Here is a 25404-nt window from a genome sequence, read left to right on the forward strand (position 1 = left end):
GTTATTTATATAAATATATATATATATATATATATATATGGGGGGCTCATTAAGCAACTTGTAACACAATAGCAACGTCCTATCTTCATCGACAGTCATTAATATTGTGGTGTAAACTGACGTGAATAAAATATATATGACTTAGCATATTCCGTTGTCTTAAATGTCGTAGAATCAAGGACCATAGATAACTATACACAAAGCTGTGGTAGAATACAGAGGCCAGAGAAGATCAAAATACACTCTAACTTGGAGATCTGAAATAAAATTCTACGGCCATGCTGATGGGTAGTGTATGGCTGCTTTATCGACGGTCCAACACAGACTATACCAAGCAAAAGTGACCAAGCATGATACATACCTTTGCAGCACTTGCATCCTTTTTCGATTTGTATTCTTTCTCCTATAGAAAAAAAAATGGAGGGAACTTTGATCAACACTTGCCACCTACACACATATCATTTTTGCCTGGATTGTGCGTATATCACCCCCCCCCCCCCTTCTTACTGTATCTCCCCCATCTTTTGTGCTGATTGGGCTACCCTTTTGTGAATAGATTAAAGGAATGAATGAATAAAGAAAGAAATACATACATAGTATACATAAATAATCTCTCTAGCTCACTTTCCCTCTCTCTCTCTCTAAATAAAAGGACAAACTTTCCTCGGACTGTCTTTGGTTCGTATGTGTACATCCTGTACAAAACAAAGAACATTTCTTGAAGAGTCGGATAATGAACCCGGTTGTCGGTACGAGGTTGAATGGAGGTGGTAGATCGATATCGGTTCGGATAAACCGAAGCCACATCTTAGTTCGTCCGAACTTCCACTCGGTATCCGAATTTTCCTACATATAAAAACAATGAAAAAAGTTGATTTTTTAAATCTATCGATTGGATAACAAAACAGCGGTGGAGAGAGAATTGTTTATACTCTTTCGGATATTTACTAAACAATGAAGAAACTCTTTTTCAGTACAATTTCTTCTAATGAACTTTTTTCACAGCTTTTCCCCAAATTGCAATGCTAGAACATTATTTACCAAACATCTTCTGTTGAATCAAATAGAAAATTGATTTCCACACACAAACCTCGACTGCGTTGAATCGTGAACCTAGCATTGCGATAAGCGTGTTGATCAGGACCAGTACTCCAATATTGTAGAGACCCACAGCTAGGATGTAAACTACGTTGACGAAGCTTGTCGGATCGTCTATGATGGCTGGATCACCGAGTCCATTAAACGCCCACCACAGGGTCAGCAATGCAACCGGAAACCTATCCGGGTGAGAGTTGGAATCCGACACGATAGGGGAAAACCGATAAGGGTGTGTGTGTGGGGGGGGGGGGGGATAAAAATGAGATTTAGAGAAGGGAGGATATTAGAAGGGGAGATAGATAGATAGATAGATAGATAGATAGATAGATAGATAGAAGGGGGAACGGGAGCAAGGTGAATGGAAAAGGAGGTGGTGAAAGCAGGAAAGATAGATACAGAGAGGACAGGATAGATATAATGAAAGAAAAGCGGGAGATTGAGGGTGGAGGGGGGGGGGAGACAAAATATAAGCACATTTCATTGAGATTTCAACTAGCTGGAAAGATGCAGCACATCCTTTCAAAATGTACGGATGCAGTAAGTTTTTTTTAAATGTCCAATAACTAGTTACCGTTGTTGAAAATGATGAACAAACTATATCATTTCCAAAGCAATTAGGTGTAGCTATCTTCCCAAAGCGAAGTCGAGGAAGAATAACATTTTATCGACTGTTTTTAATATAATCTCTCATGGATCTATCACCATTCTTTTTGTGTTTTAATTATTTTGTTCAAATATATTATCAATATACAATACATTTTATGATTTTCACCGACCGAATCCAGTATGCCACAGATAGCTAGATCAAAATCTAGAAAAATAAAACGTAACTGCATTCTAAAAGTGTACATATCACGATGATTTTACTTACGTTCGATACCCCTCTTCAGGTAAATCACATTCCACGTCATGACATTCTTCTGATTGAATAAGTGTCTGGATTATTAAAATTTGAAAAGAAAATTGTCAAATTGCGATTATGGGAAGTTTCTCCTGGCCCTGACATATAGTCTAAGCTACTAATAAATCGTATAAGTTGTAAATCTTACGTGGGGGCTTATCAACACAGAAAGTGAAATAAATGTTTAGTCATGTTATTCTATATTGCCCCTGTTGTTCAACAATATGACGTCACAGTTTGCCCCATGCCCCTTTAAAATATCCCGACGCCGCCCCTACATTATAATTAGCTGTTAAAAATAACGAACGTAGAGGGTGTCAACACTTTGCAGTGTTATGCTGCCTTTGCTGCCCTCTACGTTCGCTATGTAATGATAAGAAAGTCGATTCTCACTTGAGGATAATGAAGACTCGACAACCCAAGAGCAAAGGAGAAATGAAAGATGGCGTAGATAGTCAAAAACCTGAGTATATCACTGACAGCACCGACTGTTGATTCCCAAATAGCGTACAGCTCGAGGAATGTCATTAGGACCGTGTTGAAAGCGTGTATGACAACAAAGAGAATCACGAACGCTGCCATAAAAAAAATAAATATTGGTGATATTAGGATTAAAAGGTCAAGCGTGCACAAAGATGCACATTTTTTTCTATTGCATGTGTGTGCGTGCATGCATCGCGCGTGGAGTACTTTACGCATTGGTATAGCCCCATGTACTGTAAATTGTGTACTTGGAGTATACCTTTCCTTTGCTCGATCCAAAGTCACACGTGCAGCAGTGCACAATGAGCTCCATCCAGTGTCTTTTGGAACCAGATATGAATAACATATGTTGCGTTTGGTGAGCTGAGAGGGGGATATTATAGTATGTGTAGGGTGTAGAATTTGTGGCGCACATGGGGTGGGGTGATGGTTTTGAACATGTCCAAATCCTTTATGCGTGGATATCTTATCAATCATAAAAGATGTCAATGGATACACAGGCTTTTTGGTTTTGTTTTGTGTTGAAATTGTGCCTATTTCATGGATTGTATTGTGGTTGATAATAGGCGTTTTTTAGAGATTAGTGGTTTGAAGCTATGTTAGGATGCTGAGGATAAGATCAGGTTTCACTGCCCATGTTTATTATTAATTTAAGAGCAGAGAACGTTTGGCTGGAAAAAGGACAGTTGTTGATCAAAAAATTTGGGTGGTGAGAGGATGCATTGCCCATACAGGGAATACATTATCTCACCTTGTGTTTTTTTAGATTGGAAGTGAATGTTGGGGTAGTTAGTGTACTCACTTCAGTTGGAGATGTTTATGTGTGGATGTGTCCGAAGTCCTACCCTGCCTGCTAAGTGCTAAGTTAGTGGTGGGCGCATGGGCGAGGATCGGCCGAGGCATGTGCGCGCGCCTGCCCAATCGCCTAGCCCTTTAGCTTAAACAAATTCCAATCTTTTCAACTATAAACTTTCACTACAGGATAATTTTTGACCACTTTTTTTGGTAGTGATATCAGATTTTCACGATATTAAGTACTTTCTGAGATATACGACCGTCCACGAAATATGGTCACGCGCAAAGTAAGGTCACACGACCATACTTTTCACTTACCCATCACCCTGAATAATACGGCGAACAATGTCAATGATGACCCACATATGCGATATGCAGTGTGCACATATGTGATTCACTAAATATAGCTGCGTTTTCTTTTCCGAATATTTCCGAATAAAAAACGTGTACGATGATCAAAACGAACAAGATAATTCTCAAATCGGAAAGTACCCGAGAGCAACAAAACCTCTGTACCCGGGGGACGTTGTTTAAACTATGAGAAAACCTACTAAAAACAACAACGCCTGAGTATTCATTAAAAATAAAGAATAATAAATTTGTTGCTATTGATACCCATTCTTTTGTACGCACAGATATCGCCCGACGATGAAACTTAAACCGGCTTTGCGAGTTTTCTTGGAAAATTATGTTGTGCATCTTTGAAAGGAAGTGGCTCCCCCCGAACGTATTATGGAACAGGGGTAAAAAAACGTCATCAATCACGTGACATATGATAAAAAACCGTATTTTCTTTGTAATCAGTTTCAACTTTTTTTTATTTCAAGTCAGTGATATGTAAGTTAAACCATTAAGTGTTGTATCCATGTATTTTCCCCAAAAAATGAAAAATGCCAACATAAAAAAGGAGTGTTATTTAGTGACGACAAAGATTCTGCTAACGAAAGTTAATGAAATGTTCCGAAAAAGCTTAAGATGTGAAGAGCGCCGCACACGGCGTTCCAGGAACAGGGCGTCCAGCTATGGTGGTTGCACCAGGCACGGGATTTGCGGGATTTGCGAGACGTGCCTACTCCTAAACGACATACTAGTGATATCAAAGAAGCTGGTAGGACTTGGAATGTAGGATGATAAATTACTCACCTAACAAATTAAATCGAATGATGAATGGATCATTCCAGTCCGACGATACGTAATCCTCAAGACTATCCGTCACAGTGGCATCTGATTGGTTGAAATTTGATGCTATTGTGACGTTATTCACCATTGTCATCCGTTCATCGTGACGTTGTTGCGCACGGGCTTCGTAAACATCCTATGTAAGGAGTGACAATTTTGAGTTCATTATCATCATCAGTCATCATCGATACTTGTTTATCGCAGCCATATTTCTACATGTATATCGTTTTGGCTGTATGTATTTCAAAATTAGGCCCATATTTTTAAAGTTTTTTTAAATAATGATAACAACAACAATAATAATTGAAGTAATAATAAATGACAATAACAACAAGAATGAAAATATTAATAATAAAGTGGTAATTATTAAGGATGATAAAGATAATGATGAAATTGTGAACCATAACATTAAGACATTGAACGATACATAGTGATCACGATGATAATACGAAAAAAATATTATTCGAATGAGAAAAAAACTGTTGCATGAATGAACCAAACAAAGTGACTAGTATTTACCGTAAGATCCTCGATCCAGTTTAACATCAATACTGTATAGAGTATGATGAGTATGATTATTTCCACGATATTCATGGAATAATTCACAAAGTCTCTGATCCCATATTCCATTATCTCACAAACGTGCTTCCAAGAGAACGCTGAAAATAAAACAAACGATTTGCTCGTTTAAACATGAAAATAAAATACCTTGTAATAAACGAAAATGATTTGACTTTCTGTCAAGTGTTGAATTCTTGAGTCGTTTTATATTGTGTTTAAGTATTACACAAGTAGACCCCAAAGAAACTTGGGATTTATTAATTAAAACGATAAAATTAAAATGATGTTGAAAATGTAATCACGACCGGATTTTGAATAAGAAAGTCGTAAAATTTTAAATTGGGACCTTTCGCAAACCTCACGGACGCTAATATTAGGGTCCTCTAATTCAAAAGTTGACGCTTAATCATACACTTGATTTTTAAGATTGATTGTACATTATATTCAATAGAATCAAACGTACAAAACTGCTCTACAATCAATTCTAAGCTTTGTGTTACAGGGGGGTTTAACAGGCCCTACAGATCTGCTTTTCGTGTGCAAAATTCTTTCCCGCGACACCCGCACCATACATGCATGTACATTACGACTGATAGTCATCATCGTATAGATTATGACATATGGATAAGAAAGTGGTTTTTCAAACAAATCGAGTACATATTGTGTGAGGAAAAAGTTACTGAATTAAGGCTTATATATAGATCATTACAGTCCATCGAATCGATATTGCATTTAATGTGGATTATTGGTGGATCACTCGCAATTGATTCCATGGGTCAGATCACCTCTCCAGCCGAAACAATTTCGCATGCGTTGATATGTACACAGCATGCAGTAGGCCAAATTCGTCTGAACTTCAGTCGATTTTGCGGGTTTTTTTCTTTTGTTTACTCCTTCTACACAAACGATATGCCTCTAGCACACAATGTAATGGGCATTACGTTTTACTTTCCCCAGAAATGGGGATTAGATTCAAATTCCCGGGGGACCACTTTCATTGATATGTGGATACCAGGCGCGACCATGGGGTTTCGAAAATCACCCTAAACAAGGGAAGCAAGTCTTTTCCAGATTATGAAAATGCATCTCTTTACAAGTATTTAGCTTGTAAAACCCTACAAGTATTGGAAATATATCCCCCTTTTCAGTATTTTAAACATCGTTATTGACATCTTTCTCGCGGCATCATGCATGCACATTCATTTTCCGAACCAACAATATAGTTATTATCCATTATAAAACGGGACAAATTTGAAAAGTCTATAAAATTATTGTTTCAAATCATCTCCATATTTTGGTGTCAATAGGTGCTCTAAGGTCTTACCCTTCAAATGCCATTAAAATAATTTAGTTTAGTTCATGCTTGAGCGAACACGGAATGTTTTTGTCTGGGGTTTAAAAGGAGGCTTGCGCCAAAATGGCATAAAATGATAAATATGACGGTCGGACTTCTTGCTATAATCAGCAGACTTCATTATCTTTGCCATAATTTCGAATTATGCGGTCAAAATTCATTTCCAAATCTAGTTATTTATTGAATAGTTCTGTTGTTGTTCCTTTTCAGTATGCTCTCTTTCAGCTTTGAATATTCCTTTAGGCAAGAAAATTTTTTTTTAACCGAAGTATGGGAAATTGTCTATTTTTCTTTCAAATCCTTTCATTGTGTGCTAATAAGGTTATGGTGCCTTTGAACAATGGCATACTGATGGGTGGGGGATCGGGGTGCCCCCCCCCCCAAAAAAAAAAGAGAAAACATAGAAAGTGAAATATGATATAATATTTCTGAATATTATGTCAAAATCACAAAGTTGGATGTTTTAATAAAAAGGTGGAATTTTTTTGCTTGCTCGCTTCACAACTTTTTAATACATTTTACCAGATCTGCCATATCTTGCTCCTTCAAAATATACTCAATAGCTACACCATTGCCCTTGAAAGACATGAATCCATTCCTAGGCTGCTAACCACATAATTAAACTTGGTGAAGGATTCATGTCTTTTATAGGTACCATAACATAATTTGTTTCACATAATAAAAGTTTTGAATGATTACGAATTCTTCCCAATTAATAATACAAATCTTCTTACTTGGTTGACCAAAAGTCTTCTTACTTATAAAGGAAAATTCAAGCATTAACAAAAAATATTTTTTTCAAATTGCATTTCAAAGATAAGATGTCAGAGCATCTATTAACATCAAAATATAGGTATAATAATTTGAAACAAATTGTTTATATACTTTTCAAAACTGTCCCGTTTTTTAGACGCATGACCAAGCGGAACGAGAGATGAGAAAAAAATGGTGGTGCGACTTGCCTAATAATTTATAGGACCAACGTCATCCACCTTCAAGTACACCATGTTCATGCAAAAAGGCTAATCATGCATGGTCTTTTGCTTTCCAATAGTTTGCTCTCATATTATCCATAGACCTGGGAATTTTATTTATTCATTTTTATTCGAGAGTAGAAATATTTTTATTCATATTTTTCATTTTATGTTGGTCATTTTTTCTTATCAGACTAGCAACGCTTTGATTGAGCCCAGCGATGCACTTGAGATTGTTCACTACAAGAAAAACGGATTCCGTATGTGTGCCGCTGCTCCTTCCGGGGGGGGGCGTCCCATTTTCCTGTGTTATATATCGCAATTATTTTGAGCATAGGCGGCGGAAGCCAACATTTCACCAACATTTCAGGTGGACCCCCTCTAAATTTTTTGGCTTCCGCCGCCAATGATTTTTAAGTCATTTTATTTTGTATTTTGATACGGCGTCAACTCATCGGATCACTCAAAGTTTCGTGTCTTAAAAAGACATCATGATTCGGCGTAAATTCGAAATGATCAATTTTCATCACATTACATCTTCCCCAACCGTTTCCATTTCAACAAAAGGGGCAACGTATAGCGGGGGGCAGGGAGTACCCCCCCCCCCCAAAAAAAAAAAAAAAAAAAAAAAATCTCGTAGAAGAAATATGCCATTTTTCAAAATGAAATATGCGTGTTTTCCAAATGAAATCCCGTATTTTTAATAAAGCATAATAGTTTTTTATTCATAAATTCGCGCTCGCATCGATTGTTGAAGATCACAATTTTTCATCTCGCGCTTGCTTCGTGAGATATTATGTATCCTGCATATGTCACAAAATGCATTCCTTTGCAGGTTTCTTTTCTAGTCAATATTATTTAAAAAATATATAGCTCGCTCTCGCGATGATTCTTTAGTTAGATACACATTTTATTCATGATAAAACGATCTCACTCAGTGCTCTGCATGTATAATTTTCACGTCTTATTACATGAAATGTCAAAAGGTTTGTACTCGCAATATCTCGCATGCAAGGATACCCTTTTAACAGCGCCATACATGAACATTTTATCCAAATTGCGTCCGTTATTGCGTGAAATTTATTAATTTGATTACATTAATTCCACGATCCAGTAACAAAATTAAAGCGAAGTGTATTTTTTCTCAGCATAACATAACAATAAACTAATAACATAATGGATAATATAGTCTAATTCATACAATCTGACATTTTTTCTTAATATTTGAAACATAATCAGATTACATTATATCGACATAATTCATTTCAAAATGTGGGAGACCTCCATTTAGCAAGCTGTAATAGACTTCATGGCACATAATACGCTTTCACATTATTCCTTTTGTTCTTCCTCCTATTGTTTTATTCCTCGTCATATTCCAATTCCAAGCTTTTTAATTCAGTTTACCCCACATTCCAACTCATTTCTTAGTTCCTTTTGCCCCCTCGCGATTAAAGGGGTGTTTTATTTCAGTATTGGACGCGGGTGGCTTATCAAAGCACCAAGTTACTGGTCACTTTGTGGGGACAAAACTATTTAGGGTATTTTTTCCAAAGCTATTTTTTAGACGAGCCAAACCAAACCATTTTACGATATGTTTTTTTCCAGGGGCCTTTCCTCCTCGTTTTTGAAGTGTTCGGGTTCGTCCCGATGGTAAAAAATCGTTTATTGTAGAGATCATGGCGACAACTAGTTTAGTAGCCCAAATTAATGTGTAAATGAAGCCAGCGAAAAATTTGTAGGTGGATAAATATTATTATGCACACAGAGAAAAACTCGTTTAGGGGGTACTTAGAAATAATTTGGTCACGCATGTGTACGGCAATAGGCCTACAATTTTCTGCCGCCCCCGGGCACTTGCCTCTTTTAATTCTTTCCTTTTCCCGCCATAAATTACCGTTGCATTCTCTTATCTCTAATATTCTTTATATGTTAATTTCGCTATTATCTGTTCTTTCTCACTAGTCCTGTCCTCGTCCTGTCTTCCTTTCTCTCTTTTCTTCCCCATCAATCTTTCCACTCTCTTTCTCTATTTCCCTTCACTTTTTTTCCTTTTCTTTCCCTTTCTCTCTTTTCTCCCTTTCCCCATTTCACACATTCCTGCCACCCCCCCCCCATGAGCTCCGCCAGGGTGGCAGACTAGTACCCCCCCCCCTTTCGCAAATGGAAAAAATATACTTTTGAGCAGAGGGGGCGGTGATTGGCGTTGTGATGTGCGCTTGTAATCGAAGTTATGTGGGGAGGTTCCAAATTGATGCAGAGGTTCGAGCCCTAGTCACGTCTTTCGGATGGTGACGTTAAAGGTCGATCCCAGACGTAAATAATCATTATATGATTGATACAGATCTGACAAACTCCAATACACACACAACGGTAATGGTAAAATTGCATTTTAGCATTCGCTGGTCGTAATTTTCAAGCCAAGCGCCATGCATTACATGGAGCTCGGAGGTGGATAGCGCTGAGGCGAGCGTGCGCTGAGAGATATCCATTGCATGCATGCAGTGTTTGCATAATACGTACATACATATCACACATCCCGCCAATTCAAGCAATCCCTTGATCTGTGCATGGTCGTTCGACCAATTTTGCCGTTCAAGCTTGGCATTTGTAGCCGTTTAAACTCTATAAAATGTTCACAGAAACCTCTCCAGTACGTCATGAACGTCAAAACAAACTACAGTAAACAAAAGCTGTTAACTATAGGGAAAGCATAAGGGTAAGTAAGTCCACATATTTTTGTCTTATTTTTATCTATTCTAACCATGCCATAACGACGACCTGCGATCCTCGCGCCGCTCTCGCTACGGGAGAGGATCGGCGGATGCCATGCTCGTCACATCACAATGATCGACCAGCGTACACACGTAAATAGCAGACTACGCTCGCAACGATATTTTTGGCTTGGTAGAGCGCATCGGCCAACAATCAACGACTGGGGGGAACCAAATCAGCCGTGGACGAGAGTGGGCGCTATTTAAATTGACTATTCTCGAATATACGAGTGCCGAAATTCAGCAAAATATCGGAGAAATTCAGTCCAGGAGAATGATTTTATTTCTCAGTCTTTATATCAAAATTTGACATTTTCAAGAAGCAATTTTGTCAATTTCAATTCCAGTTGTTACCAGTAATTGCTATTCAATGGTAAAGACTCATGCAACTGGAATTTTCTAAACCTTTACCAACACTATCCACGAGCTTTAAAACGTAACATAGGCCTATACGTAACGTACTTGCCCACTCTTTCCCTTTTTACGCTTGGTCGCGCCTGGTATCCACTCTTCAATGGAAGTGGGCCCCTCGGGCGGCCTCTCGAGCTCTGATGGGCGGAATCAAATGTGGCTCTGGAAAGTCGTCCTAAATCGGATATATCGCTGAAGACGCTGTTACCATAGTAGCAACCAGAATTTTGCACACGAAACGCAGATTGAATGTTTCCGTTCCAGATGCGAAACGAAAAAAATCTCATGTCACACAATTTGCATTGCAGGACAGAGTTTTACGACCTTGACGACGGGCCCAAAAGTCTCTTCCAAAATCAACTACCGTTGTAAATAAGCGTTCGCGTTCTCGAACGAAAGGTCTGGAATATTATGCACAACACGGCTCATGTGCAAATGAGAGAGTCGATGATGTCCCACACTCACTATATATTTTGTATCTTATATCAAATACAGTATCTGCAGATATGACAATATTGAAAACATCTTCAGTATTGAATTACAGTAGGCTACAATAATTACAAGCCCATACATTAAAGGAGAAAACAAATCTTGTTTCACATTATAATGAGGAAATATTAAGATATTTCACATTTTCAATATATATCATCCATTCAATATCAATCAGGATAAAATCTGCATCGTCGATTGGTCCGATGGATGTCACGTGATTGGGGGTTTTCTTACCGAAACAAAAGATCGCAATGACGATCATCATGATATCAATTATCCTTTGTTCGTTGACTAGACATATAGCAGCACAGCAGGCGAAGAAAGCAAGATCAGAACCAAACAAAAGACATAACTTGATGTGCCTGAAATTGCGAAGAAAATGAAACAACAATAAAGTGATAAATAGCCTTTATCAGACGTTGGATCCTATTCGGAGTAAAATTCTAAAGATATTTCTCTTTTCCCGACCAGGACAAAGGCTGTTGTAGTCGGAGGAAAGTTCGGTGTGTAGTGCCCGTCTGGACGACCTTTCTCCGACCAAGATACACCTCGAAACCAATAGAATCTGCCACTTCTATGTGCGGTTTTTTGTTTGTTTTTGTTTTTTGGGGGGAGCGGGGATATTAGCTGTCGTGGCCCAACCCTAACTTATTCTAATTGAACAGTATCATTAAAATGTCACTGTAGGGACTGACACTATTATTCTTTTAAATAAAAATTTAATCTGATTGAAATAACCACGATGTCCGCATATTAATACAGATTAAAATGAATACGATGTCGAGATGAGAGTTTTTTATGCGTGGATGCTGTACAAGGGAAATAAGCGATCATTCCATCTCAGATGAGGTGTTCATTACGGTTCCGTTGCAGGGACTCTCTTATTCACCCTCTCCTGACGCTAGTGCGAAGGTATATACTTGCACTGCATGTGTTGTCGTTATTGATTTTAACATAAATACTTACGGTGTTGAGAGGAAAGACTTTAATCTCGGATGCTGGATGAGGATATAAGCAAGACAGATGACCGGATATCCGAACATTGTAAGTAGACTCAGGACCGGGAACATCATGGAGTGAATGTCGATGTTTCGATAAAAGTTGACCGACAAGCTCTTCTGGGTGTACGCATGAGCTACGAACTGAATAGGAAAGAATGTGTTTTTAATGTCATAAAATCATTTCTCCAAACTAAAATATTCACTTCTATGTGCTCTAGTCAAAGTCATCATGTAACACAATAATCCTAAAGTTATGTTCGTTCTCCAACAAAATGACTTATTTGGGCCAATCCTTTCTTAGCGTAAAGTAAGTGATAAAAAATATGTATTCTATCGATATTTTCTGGGTAGTTTAAATGGAAATTTACTGACAGAGAAATTCGGTCACTGTTTTTATCGTCAAGGAATTTACTATGGTCGAGAAAATGAGAATCCATAAAAACTTACTGCTTTCTGATGAAAATCGACGGCCTTCTGCACCTGCGCAACAGCATGAATTACTTCCGGGTTATCACTCTGACTGAGCAGCGTCGAAAGCTGAAACAAGATGATAATTATACAAAGACAATAAACGTAAACGTTTATATGCACACTACTTGCTGTCACACCTGGAGGGGGGGGGTGTTTCACAAGAAATTAAGTATGACTTGGTGCCGACGCGTAAGTGATATGCAACGTGCAATCTTATTGACCACTACACAGTAGTGCGTGTCCTTTTGGCATGATCTCACCAATGCGGCATGGGCGGAAATCTGTTCCCAAAGGTAAGGAGACCAGGGCCTGGAAAATTTAACAAAAAGAAAGGTTATCACCAAAAATGTTAGGTCATTTCAACCCAAACAACATTTGACAGGCCAAAAAGAAAAAAGAAAGAAAAAAAAGGTTTTCACCAAAAATGTAAGGTCATTTAGTCCAAAATACATGTATCGTTTCGATTGTAAAGAGATGTATTTTTCTGCATCATAAAAGACCAAAAATGTTAGGGGGACATTTGATATTTTATATTGTGCCCCCTACTATTTTTGGTAGGGGGGACACGACCCCCCTGGTATTTCCGCCCATGCAATGTGGTAAGCCTTTTATACCGCACACAAAAAAGGCATTCAGGTGCGACTCTATAAATCATACTTACATCTTTGTGAAACACCCCCATCACTTTTTAGCCAGCGTATGCCGGCGTATTGTCCGTGGAAAGTAATTTTCTCCTGTAATCCCATTTCTTTGTATCAAGGACCCTACCATGTTTGTATCAAGTATTCCAGAATAGCATAATGCTAACAATGCAACATATCAACATTTCAAATTCTTTACTGGAGAATTACCAAGAAAAGTAATCCAAGCTATCAAGATATTTGATTGAGTAAACTGTTTGCCAAGGCCTAAGTATGCCAACATACGTGTTCTTAACGTTCAGGGGTGAAACCTGCATATGGACCCTTTATACAGCTTTGTAAAAAAAAGTTATTATGTCATGAAAAAAGGGGATAGAGACGAAGTTATACAGAGACGAAGTTATACACGAACACGAACAAGGATTTTTTTTATATACAGACCTTAAAATGGGGCTATCACTTTAAGTAGTCATGAAAAGAAGCATATGTCACTACATAAAACAATAATAACTCGAAGTGCGATGATATATATTTGGTGCATATTGACTTGAAAACAGGACGTTTTGGTACAACATGATTGTACATGTATATCTCGTTAAACAGACAATGCTAGTACCAGGAATAATGAAAAAATAGGACCTGAGCACATTATGTTTCATAAAGTTATGAAAAAAAAATAATTCCTATGTAATATAACACAACATATAATATAATATAACATTATGATGTTCAATAAATTCTTCTTTCCCACTACGTTTCTTTCTTCTCCCTCTTTTTCTCCCTTTTCTCCCGTTTTTTTTTTTTTTTTTTGCCAGCCGATTGGGGGGGCACGTGCCCCCCCATGCCCCCCCGTAGTTACGCCACTGACCATCACCATCACCACCACACCACCATCATCATCAGCCGATCATCACCAGCATTGTCGCCATTACAATCGTCGTCATCATCAGTGTCGTCGTCGTCATCATCAGTGTCGTCATCATTACCATCGTCTTCGTCGTAAACACTGTCGCCGCCATCATTATATAATCATCATCATGTGAACTAATACAAAAATTCTATATTTGCCATTGAGCCAATGCAAATCATTTTTACTTACTTCGACAGAATTTGAGATATGATCAAGGAGAGATGCACAGAACTTTTCAACTTGGTCGGCGAGACCAAAGAACTCTTTGTTGACAGCCTCCCACGATCTACCAATGTTCCTCAATCTACCGGTGAGTGTGAAGGCATCACTCAATGCATTACGATGGGCCAGACAAAGGTATGCTGGGCTTGACAATGCTCTGTATTGCAACAAGGCAAATATCATTATAGATTATTCTTTGATAAGGGCCCTCTATCCTAATGCAAAATCTAATGAGAGATTACAAAATGTTATACCCTAAATAGGAGTTAGACGAAATTGTTAGTATACAAGTGACAATTTTACCCGAAGGTAATTAGACGAAATGTTTTCAGACAAAATGGGATTATAACTGATCATCTGAGATGAGACGAACCGGAGAGTCGACAAAATGGTGTTGACCAATCAAAAATTAACCAACAAGAGTTATATTTTTATCCAACTACTCTTGGTCCGGAATCATACATTGTTGTCTGTGATTAGTAACCAGGGGCCAATCTAAAAAAATCGTTCAAATAATAAATTTGCAATAACAGTCTTAAGCTACTGAAAATCATTCGACTTGATTGACTGATAGTGAAAATGTTATAGAAATTGTACAGTTTTGTTATTGTTACAAGTCCTGACCAAACGGGTCCCATGGTGTGGACCTGTTTTATATAACTTCGGTTTAGAGAGTCGCCCTAATTTTTGGCTACCCCCATAATAATAAAAACATGTCTGATATATCATTCAATGAATGAGAAAGTGAAGATAACAAAATTAACCGAAACAACATTAAACGAAGTAAATCCATTCTCAAGTTAATTTACTAACTCATTATGCTCATGTATAGGATTATGACATCACTGGCATATGGATTCATTCATTGCAGTCATACCTTACTTTGGCGCAAATGAAACTTTAAATCACAGTTTAAAAAATATATCGTGATTATCCAGGTGTTAACACTAAATATTGTATCAAATTATCTTGGAGAAGATACTCGTTCAGGCCCTATATAATAAGTATGTGTTCATGGATATTTGCTTCCTTAAATTGGGGTTTGTGAGATGTCAAGTTTTTTTTACTCACACGGTAGAACGAAGTAGAAATTATAAAGGAATAAAATTAGTTAAACATGCAGCACTTCAATTGGATCAACTCTACCAAAATTCTCTCTGAAATATGCAATCAATTCATATATTGTGTTAACTTAATAGATGGCAAAATCAAAAGCTAATAAGTATATTGGTTTACCTATAGATATCTAGATACTCGACAACCTCTTTCAGAGTAGCTTCAGCTAGCCTCTCCAGTTTCGGTTCTTCAATCCTTTCAGCTCCTGCTTTCAGTAAAAGCTTGATATAGAGAACAAAAAAGTGGAGACAAGGAATATGACTTTTTTTCAAGTGGAAATAATATTGGACTGTTTAAATCATATCACACACTTCAAACAAGCCTAGTATAACTACCATTATAGCATGGAAGATAATAGAAACAGGCTTTTATCAAAATGAAACATATATACTAAAGGGGGCAAAGTTACACCTCAAATTTACTTTTCTCGGAATGCAACTAAGCTTTTTCAGCAGCAGCCCCAAAAATGATTTTTTGCACCTTCTTTTTTTCACTTAGAGTGCATGAATACAGCAAACATAAAGCCGCAATTAGTAAAGTCCATCTATTATGACAGTGAGTTGCTAGATGTATTTAGCTTCACTTTGTTATACATTTTTTTATACACGTCAGTCAATTATCTTGCTAAACCCAATAATATTGTTCACGTTCTATTGACTATCAACCCTGTGTCACCATCTGACCATGGTCACTGTAATTCTTTAATCATGCTAGTAGCAATTCGGATATACCGCCACCTATGGCGCACAACGGGATGGGCCAAAGTGGTGAGTATGTAAAAGTGGTTCTTTCAAAATAAGGATTTAACTGACAGCCCTGACAGGAGGCAAGCAAAACAATTTTCAAAGAGTTTGATATATAGTGTACATCAAGGGATGCAACGAATAAACATTTAAGCATTCTTATTTCTCGGTGTGAACACTCTCGAGACAAAACGGCTCTTCCATCTCATATACCTCTGAGCTTCTTAAAGTGACTTCTGAAATAATGGCCAGGAATAAAGGGACCAAAGAATGGGTTTTAAAGTTGGGGCTGACAAAGCAACAAACACAACATACACATGGCCGTTTTTAGGGGATTATATTTCACCTTTCATTAAAGAAAAATGGGGGCGTGGCGGAGCCCCACCCCCACCCCGGCAGTTTCACTGCCCCTGAAATGTATACTAGAGGGGATAAGGTACTTACCGAAACCACGTTAAAGTTGTTTCTCATAGCAGCCATCTTTAGAGGTGTCAATGATTTGATGTAGTCATCATTATCACAGTGGCATTCGATGATAGCTTTTCTCTCCTAAAATAAAACGCATATCAGTTCAATTTCATCACAAATATTAATTACTTGGATAATTACAACACACATTTTTACTGTAACACAGTCCTGTAGATACCGTCAATCAAATAAGATAACCAAGATATAACAAAATTCAATTTCTTGAAAATATTACTTCCATGAAAGTTTCATCAAACAAAAATGAGTGTCACTAATTGCCTACGGTTGCAATGTCATTGTTAGCGATATGTTTTATACATGGTCGACCTACAGCATGCAGAACAGGGCGTATAGTCAGACAGCTAGCTTGTAAATCGCCTTCGTTTAATAAACTTATGGATATTCAAGCTTTATTTTTTAAGAAACACGGTCTTGTAATTCCTTGGTCATTTGCTTTGTTTCAGATACCATAGTAAAGAGCAGATATGAAATTTTTGAGACTTATAAATTCCCTTTTTAATTCTGATACCGTTCGTCAAATGATTTTGGAATCCTTCTCTTCGGATTGTTTTTACTCACTCATCCTTAAAGTAACTTTCATTTGACTTACCCCGGATGAAAGAAGAGACTATAAACTTTAGTTTACCCCCCTGTGACGCGTTGTATAATCCTCCAAATCTAAATTTCACGCGTTAGAAAAAAATCCTTCCTCTACCTCGACCATGTCAAATGTATTCCAAGTTAACTCTAACCTTATCTGGCAGTTTCATAGCGTGTCTGATGATAATCTTGGCTGCTTCATCATAAGATGCAACACATGCCCGCAAGAGGGCATCCCCCAGAGGCACATTGTAATGTAACAATATATCGACAGCAGCTAGATAAATAAACGTAAAAAAGAGAGGCATTTCAATAAAAATAATTACATCTGATACTTTTTTGAAATAATCTGATCGTCCCGATCCATTTTGTGATATGATCATGTATATTCGACGCACTAAGAATATTGATATATGGTTGGTAAAATGTAAAAGATATAACGTTATTCGATAGAATACTCAAACAGCCGCATTATCTCACTTATCTAACTCTCTCTAATAGTGAGCAGGTGAGTATGACCTATAGTCATTGGGAGAGATAGCGCCCAGCGCAAATACCCCCCCCCCTTCCTGCCCCAACATTTGGAAGTGAGTACCACGTTAACATACACTTAAATAAAATGCTTTTCAAGTATATCATATCCAGGGGGGGGGCTTGGAATTATCACTCCTTCCCTTCCAACTTATAAAACCAATAGATCCTTAAAATTAACCCTTCAGAGGGGTTTTCCATACCCTCTTTCTCTTTTTTTTTTCTATTCGTGTCGATTCTTTATACAATTTGTCTTTTGTGCTCCCCTGAAATTGGGGCCCGTGGACAAGCCGACTAATCTCCATTCCCCGGGAGAGAGAGGGTGCAAGGGGTGACCGTAATCACTTTCAATTGGGAGGATTTTTTTTTTTGCTTGTAAATTTTCTTTTTTACAAACTGACACACCCTATTCAAAAATGGTTTCTCATACCCTGCACCCTAGATAAACCAAGTATTATTCTTACGAGATACTCCTGCACTAATGGCATATGCATAGGTATTCGTGCCCGCTTTATCTCTGATGTCCAACGTTGCCCCGTTAGCTAGTATTTCTCTCAATAAACGCTGAACCTGTAACCATGGCAACACACAATGAACAAAATATTAATTACGTGAAATAAAATGAATGAAAACAAATTTCAAGCAGCAAAAACAAACAGAAAGACGATATGATTGATGAACATTAAGTCAAAGAGCATTTAAAATAACTTAATTATGCTAGTTTCATTAAACATTATGTAGTTTCCATAATCATATAGAAAAGTCCCTGTTTTTTCCTCAAACATGTCATATGAATATTATGATTGATGATTTTCATCATGAATATTTCCAATGTTTTTGTTTATTTAATATATAGCGCCTTGAGTAATGATTCATTAGAAAGTGCGCATTAGAAATACTTATTATTATTATTATTATTATTATTATTATTATTACTGCTTCTCATTCAAATATTCTTAGTTACAAAGACCATAGTAACTTTTACTCGGTATAGTGTTGGTATTGTTCCACGAGATCATTATCATAATGTAATTTTAAGGGTTATAATATTTCTTCAAATGTTTGCTTTATGCCGACATTTAATGGACCACGAACAATCGAAAGTGACACGGACACATCACCCATGTACACCGCACGGGCGACCTGGAGTATTTCACTAAAAACTTATTACTTCATGAACTTATAACTTGTGTATGGCACTGTACCAATACGCATCATCATAATCGCAATTATAGCAATACAGATCACGCTGACAGTAAATCTGATCATATACCTAGACTCGTGTTAGAGAAAAGAGTTTTGATAAAAAACCTCTCATTTTTCTGATCCTCAAAAGCTTTCAAGTTCCATCTTTTAGAGATTAACAGGTGGCCTTTTAACGTGAATATATAGCGTAATAGTAGACCCGAAAATGGCATTTAAATTATGGTTTTTCGCAACTCTTAAGTTTAAGTTCATGTTCATTTTCCTTCATAAAAAAGATACTACATGAATACATAAATACTTTTCACCTATAAAAATATACTATATGAATACATAAAACAATTTTACGATGTAATATACAATCAATGAATAAGTTTGACACAAAAGAGAAGATATTATATAAATTACATCATAAATGACGTGAAATTAAACAATAATACTCCGCTTTGATACATGTATAGCGCTTAATACATCGGAACGACGTGTCAAAGCGCTTTACAGATATATTATTACCCCGGTCATCGGATTCAATCAGTCATTCCCGCACACAATGTGTGCACATCCTCCACTCCTTGGGGAGCATTCCAGTCAGTCGCCGGTGAGGCGCACACAGTACTGGACAAGCTACAATGACTTTCCTATGCTACCGGGTACCCATTTAGCACCTGGGTCGAGAGTGGCAAAATGTGGATTTTAACCTTGCCAAAGGACGCCATACCTTGGTGGGATTCGAACACACGACCCTCTGTTTACAAGGCAAGAATCGGGTTCACTACACCACGGCTCCTCGAAACAGCTGCTTGAATAAAGAATAACATTGATTAAAGGAAATATAAGAGAAATTAGGAGATTGAAGATAAAGACTGACGATACCTTAATAAGATTTCCACGATCAATCGCCTTAAAAAGTTTCTTTACTCTGGTAATATCCTCTACTAAACCTAAAGCGACTCTTTTGAAGGTAGGCTTGGCCACTCTTGATGTTTTCCGATGGTTGGACATCTTCCGATCTGTAATACAATTGGATATCGTTAGGTTGTTTTTTGTTTAAATTCGAAATGCCCAGAGTCATTATTGGTGCTGACAGGTATGCGATGAATATTACCTATACTATATATTATACTTCTACTAAAATAATGACAATAATAGTAACAATAGTGCTACTACTATACTACTACTACTAATACTACTACTACTACTGTTGATGATGATGATGACGATGATGATAATAATAACAATAATAATAATAACAATAATAATATTAATAATGATAATAATAATTGCTGGAATCATATAGTGCTTTTGGCCAGAGGACACAATCGCACTTATAATTACCCCGACTAATAACGCTACACGATATATTATTGTTTTGTATGTGTGTGTTTTTCAACTAAACCTGCGTCATCCTTTGAGTTGACCCTTATTATATATTATATATACAGTGCGTCCGATAAAAAAGGAAACTGGAATAAAGTGTAATGTTTTGCCATCATAATCATTAAAGGACAAGTCTATCCCAACAAAAAAGTTGATTTGAATAAAAAGAGAAAAATCCAACAAGAATAACACTGAAATTTTCATCAAAATCAGATGTAAAATAAGAAAGTTATGACATTTTTAAGTTTCGCTTAATTAACAAAATAGTTAAATGCACATCCTGGCTGGTATGCAAATGAGGAGACTGATGACGTCATCCACTCACTATTTCTTTTGCATTTTATTATATGAAATATTATAATTTGCTCCTCATTGTCAAGTGAAACAACGATTAATTCCTCCCTGAACATGTGGAATTAGCACTGTTTAATACTATTATATATGGTTCAGTCACGTTGGTCCTCATTGTCAAATCTGTGAAAATTAAAATAATTGTATAATTCAAACAATAAAAAGCAAAGGAAATTGTGAGTGATGGACATCATCGACTGACTCATTTGCATGTCACTGAGTTGTGTATATCACTGTTTTGTGAAAAATAAGCAAAACTTTGAAATGCTATAACTTTCTTATTTTACATCCGATTTTGATGAAATTTTCAGCACTATGCTAGTTTGATGTTAATTTCCCCTCTTCCATTTAAGCCCATCTGAATATTCATGATGCATTCATGATACATTCATGATGCATTCATGATGCACGCATGACGGAGTTTGACGGAGTTAGAAGTTAGAACAATGAAAGGTGGTGTTAGCAAATTTCCATTTGCACGAGCAAATTACGGTTTTGAGTGAGTTTTTATGGCTTTTATTGCTATGTATTCGGAAAACAAAGTTCATAACTTTCATATTCATTTTTCATCTTTTCTTCTGACTGGATGCCTATATGAACTCAACATTTACGATGGGCAAATGAGGCCACCCGGATTGATATATAATTAATACTGTATGGTTACCTCTGTTAGAGCTTTTAAATGCAGTGTAGACATCACCACACTTGATTATATAATAATGTGTCCACTAGCAATAAAACATTACATAGACAACAATAAATAACTGTGACAGTAGAAAACACAATCCGAGAATTTTTTCCCATAATTGGCTTAAATTGATTAGGATTAATGAATCAATCCTAAAAAAGGGGTGTTTTGGGTAAATTATGATTGTTACTAGTAAATGTTCAGTGATTGTATCAAAGCAACATATATATGTTTTAATCAGGCGACCTCTTTCGCTAATTTCAGAGGGGAAAATAAGGCCACCCGACAAAAAATATTGATGTTTAATTAATATGCAAATTAGGCTGATAAGTTCTTACATATCTAATGGATAATGTCGGGCTACACTAATTATCTAATTATGTTTCTACTTCTTTACATTAAACAAGTGGAGCACCTCTGGCAGTCTCACCTGCATTACGCGATGCAATATAGCAGCAGTGCCGACTTTGAAAACTACTATAAAATAATCATTCACAAAAAACACCATTCATATGATGATACAATACGACGTTCATTGACCCTAAATGACATTTGACCTTGATCATGTGACCTAAGACTTGGCAGTAATACTTGATTACCCCTATGTCCACAATTCATAAACTATATCCATAAACTTTGAAAGTTATGACATCAATTTAATAATTACCTCCAACATGTCCAAAGTTCATTGACCTTAATGACCTTTTACCTTGGTCATGTGATCTGAAACTCACACAGGATGTTCAGTGATACTTGATTACTCTTATGTCCAAGTGTTATGGATCAGATCCATTAACTATCTAAGTTATGAAGGTAATTCAACAAATACCCCCAACTTGGCCAAAGTTCATTGACCCTAAATGACATTTGACCTTAATCATGTGACTTGAAACTCGGGCAGGATCTTCAATGATATTTGATACCCTTATAGCCAAGTTTCATGAACTAGGTCCATATACTTTCTAAGTTATGACGACATTTCAAAAACTTACCCTGAGGTTAAGATTTCGATATTGACTCCCCCAACATGGTCTAAGTTCATTGACCCTAAATGACCTTTGACCTTTGTCATGTGACCTGAAACTCAAGTAGGATTTTTAGTAATACTTAATTAATCCTATGTACAAGTTTCATGAACTAGGTCTATATACTTTTTAAGTTATGCTGTCATTTCAAAAACTTAACCTTCGGTTAAGATTTGATGTTGCCGTCGCCGCCGCTGCCGTCGGAAAAGCGGCGCCTATATAGTCTCACTCTGCTTTGCAGGTGAGAAAATAATATCATTGGAATTATAAAAAATGGGTGGCTTATTTTCCCCACTCACCTCGGTAAGAGTTCCATATGCACCCCCCACTAAAATTGAAAATAAACTACGATTCTCGGCTTTTACCATGCACCTTGTCAACGAGTACATTGCACAACACATGCAACAAACAATGCAGATTGAGTTTCTTTTTGTGCTTTCTTGCTTGGAAATTGAAAGTTTTTTTTTCTAAACATTTGTAACCATCTTTAAATCCAGCCATAAAATCTTCTTGTAGTGACCAGCTAGTACACCGCGGTGTACTAGCTGGTCACACTCAGAAAATCGGTACACCGGGCTTCGAAGCAGAAATATTATATATTTTTTAAAGTTGTGAACTTACCATATAGATTCACTTACACTAATGCGAGGTTCGTTTACAGATTATGCTTCTTCCTCTTCCTCTCCTTCTAACCATCAAGATCCACCCAGGTGTTAATTAAAGTAGAGTATATCTCACACAAGGAATCGTATATCGAAGCATAGACTTATCAATAGGTCCAGGGTCGAGGCAAGGAGTTTACGTCTTCACGAACGAGTGTTCTCTGTATAATGTAGATCAATCTGGTTCGAACACTCTTTCTCAGGGAGGGGGCTTCAAGTTTTATACCTAACAAAAGATAGCGTATGCATTGACCATAGAGCTTTGACGTAGTGACTCACCTAGCTCATTGCATAACCCACTGAATGTGCTTTCATTCTTCTTTGGAAGCTCTCCAATTATAGTTACAAGTCGGATTCATCTATATAATAAGCTGTTGAGATACGGTTGGGTGATACTCCATGTCCGTAGCTCATTGTTTTTAAGCCAGGGTTACACCAAGACCGAATTCTCCCGAATAAATTCGGACTGATTCTGCCCGAAAATGGCCTAATTCGATGGATTCGGACCCTATATTCATCTCTGATTCGTGAGCTCTCCGAATCGGGCTCCGAATCAAGTCGGGAGAATTCGGGAATATTCTGTTTACCCTCCCAGAATGCGCAAAAATTCGGGAGGGATTTGGGAACACTTTTTTATTTCGTGGAGGGATTCGGCTCATTTTGAAATGTAAAACCAGCCGAATACACTACAAAATACTCCCGAATGTAGCCACGACAAATTTCATTCGAGCCACATTCGAGATGTATTTGGATGGAATTCGGTTGGATTCTGGGAGGCATTTGGGCAATTCTTGGAAGTCAATTATTGGCAATTGTGCTCCGATTCTGGACGTATTCCGGACCGATTCGCCTCTGATTCGGTCAAAAATTGGGAGAATCCCGTTTTCGGTGTAACCTAAGCTTTAAAGACCCGGTCACACTTATTCGGAATCAGCAGATATTAAGCAGAATCAACTGGAATGGATAAAATAATACAAGAAATCGGGGGATTCAAATAAATGGAGTTGAAGTAAATTGGCCGGCAACTCACATTTATTCGGAATTGGCAGACAGCAGATATTAAGCAGAATCAACGGGAATTGAAAAATGAAAAATAAATCGGAGAAATTTATGGGGACGGGTTCGAATTTACCTTTCTGGACTTCAAGTACATTGGCTGGCGACTCATCACACACTAGTTTACACGAGACATGCTAGAGTCAAAATGATCCGCAATAATGATTACAACTTAGTGATACGTGATTGGGTATTCGAGGGGCGCTCTAAAGCTAGGGTTACACCAAAACCGAATTCTCCCGAATAAATTCGCACTGATTCTGCCCGAACAATGCCTGATGCCTGATTGAGATGGTTTAATTGATTGGATTCGGATTTCTCTGATTCGAGGAGCTCCCGAATAGAGACGAATGGGACCCGAATAGGTCCTGATTCAGCGCAGAATCGCCATTAATTGACCCGAATCAATTTTGGTCATCCAAACTGCCGTCCCAATAGTGGCAAGAATCGATGTGGCTCGATTGCTCAGATTACAGCCAAATAACAACCCGAATAGGAAAAAATATGGCCGAATGCGACAGGCTCGGACCGCTACGCCCCGAATGATGCGAATGGGCCCGAATCTGCCCAGAATACTCCAAATGCCTCCCCTAATCCAACCGAATGTCATCCGAATACATCCCAAATATGTCCCGAATGAAATTTGCTGTGGCCACATTCGGGAGTATTTTGGAGGGTATTCGGCTGGTTTTGACCATTTCAAAGCGAGCCGAATCCCTCCCGAATTTTCTCATTCGCAGATGAACATCGGAATACTCCCGAAAACACCAGAATGCGTGTAATGGGATGGATTCACAGCTGATTCGGTACCGGTGTAACCCTAGCCTAAAACATGCTCATGGCCTTCCCGGATGGTTTAGTCATTTTATATATTTGTTCATTTTTTGGGAGGTGCATTCGAAGCGGAAAGAACATCGTACGGTGTTCAAAGTTCATTCTTACAATGTTCCAGAATCATTCGAAACATATTGAACGCATTGTGAGAGCTTAACTATAGCCTGTTGGTCGAACAACACTGATTTTATTCCGACCGATTCTGCTTGAATGACTCCGAAGAAGTGTGGCAGGGCTGTGTGATAATCGGTTCAATTATAATTTCCCACTGCAATAATCTTATTAAAAGATTAACGATGGAGTGTGAAAAGAATTTGACCCAAACAAATGGCACAATAAAATACGCTTATGTTGAGTCGTGTTATACAAAACACAGTCACGCGTTGGTCATGTTGGTCATGTTGGTCCTTTTCCACACTTTTTCGCCTTTCGTGTATTTAGATTGTACGGCCGGGGAAGGATAATTTAGATTTATGCAAAGTA

At 37.5% G+C, this 25404-nt stretch overlaps 1 protein-coding gene across 2 annotated transcripts in view; it reads right to left on the reverse strand.

Annotated features, from left to right (window-relative positions):
* Nucleotides 1-23365, reverse strand: part of LOC129282075 (transient-receptor-potential-like protein) — a 28425-nt gene extending 5060 nt beyond the window's left edge. Inside the window, exons 1-17 of one of the 2 annotated variants that reach the window (XM_064113176.1) lie at nt 22991-23365; nt 19802-19938; nt 18190-18295; nt 17347-17471; nt 16571-16675; nt 15504-15604; nt 14235-14424; nt 12471-12560; nt 11989-12164; nt 11257-11384; nt 4976-5115; nt 4421-4592; nt 2393-2574; nt 1970-2034; nt 1091-1277; nt 662-846; nt 362-401 (exon numbers count right to left, since the gene is read on the reverse strand). In XM_064113176.1, the coding sequence (XP_063969246.1) occupies nt 362-401; nt 662-846; nt 1091-1277; nt 1970-2034; nt 2393-2574; nt 4421-4592; nt 4976-5115; nt 11257-11384; nt 11989-12164; nt 12471-12560; nt 14235-14424; nt 15504-15604; nt 16571-16675; nt 17347-17471; nt 18190-18295; nt 19802-19930 (2121 nt within the window). In that variant the 5' untranslated portion in view covers nt 19931-19938; nt 22991-23365. The remainder of the gene's footprint in view (nt 1-361; nt 402-661; nt 847-1090; nt 1278-1969; nt 2035-2392; nt 2575-4420; nt 4593-4975; nt 5116-11256; nt 11385-11988; nt 12165-12470; nt 12561-14234; nt 14425-15503; nt 15605-16570; nt 16676-17346; nt 17472-18189; nt 18296-19801; nt 19939-22990) is intronic. The other variant, XM_064113177.1, reaches the window with a different exon arrangement.
* Nucleotides 23366-25404: the final 2039 nt, after the last annotated feature.

This window comes from Lytechinus pictus, chromosome 18, assembly GCF_037042905.1.
Source record: "Lytechinus pictus isolate F3 Inbred chromosome 18, Lp3.0, whole genome shotgun sequence".
Lineage (NCBI taxonomy): Eukaryota > Metazoa > Echinodermata > Echinoidea > Temnopleuroida > Toxopneustidae > Lytechinus > Lytechinus pictus.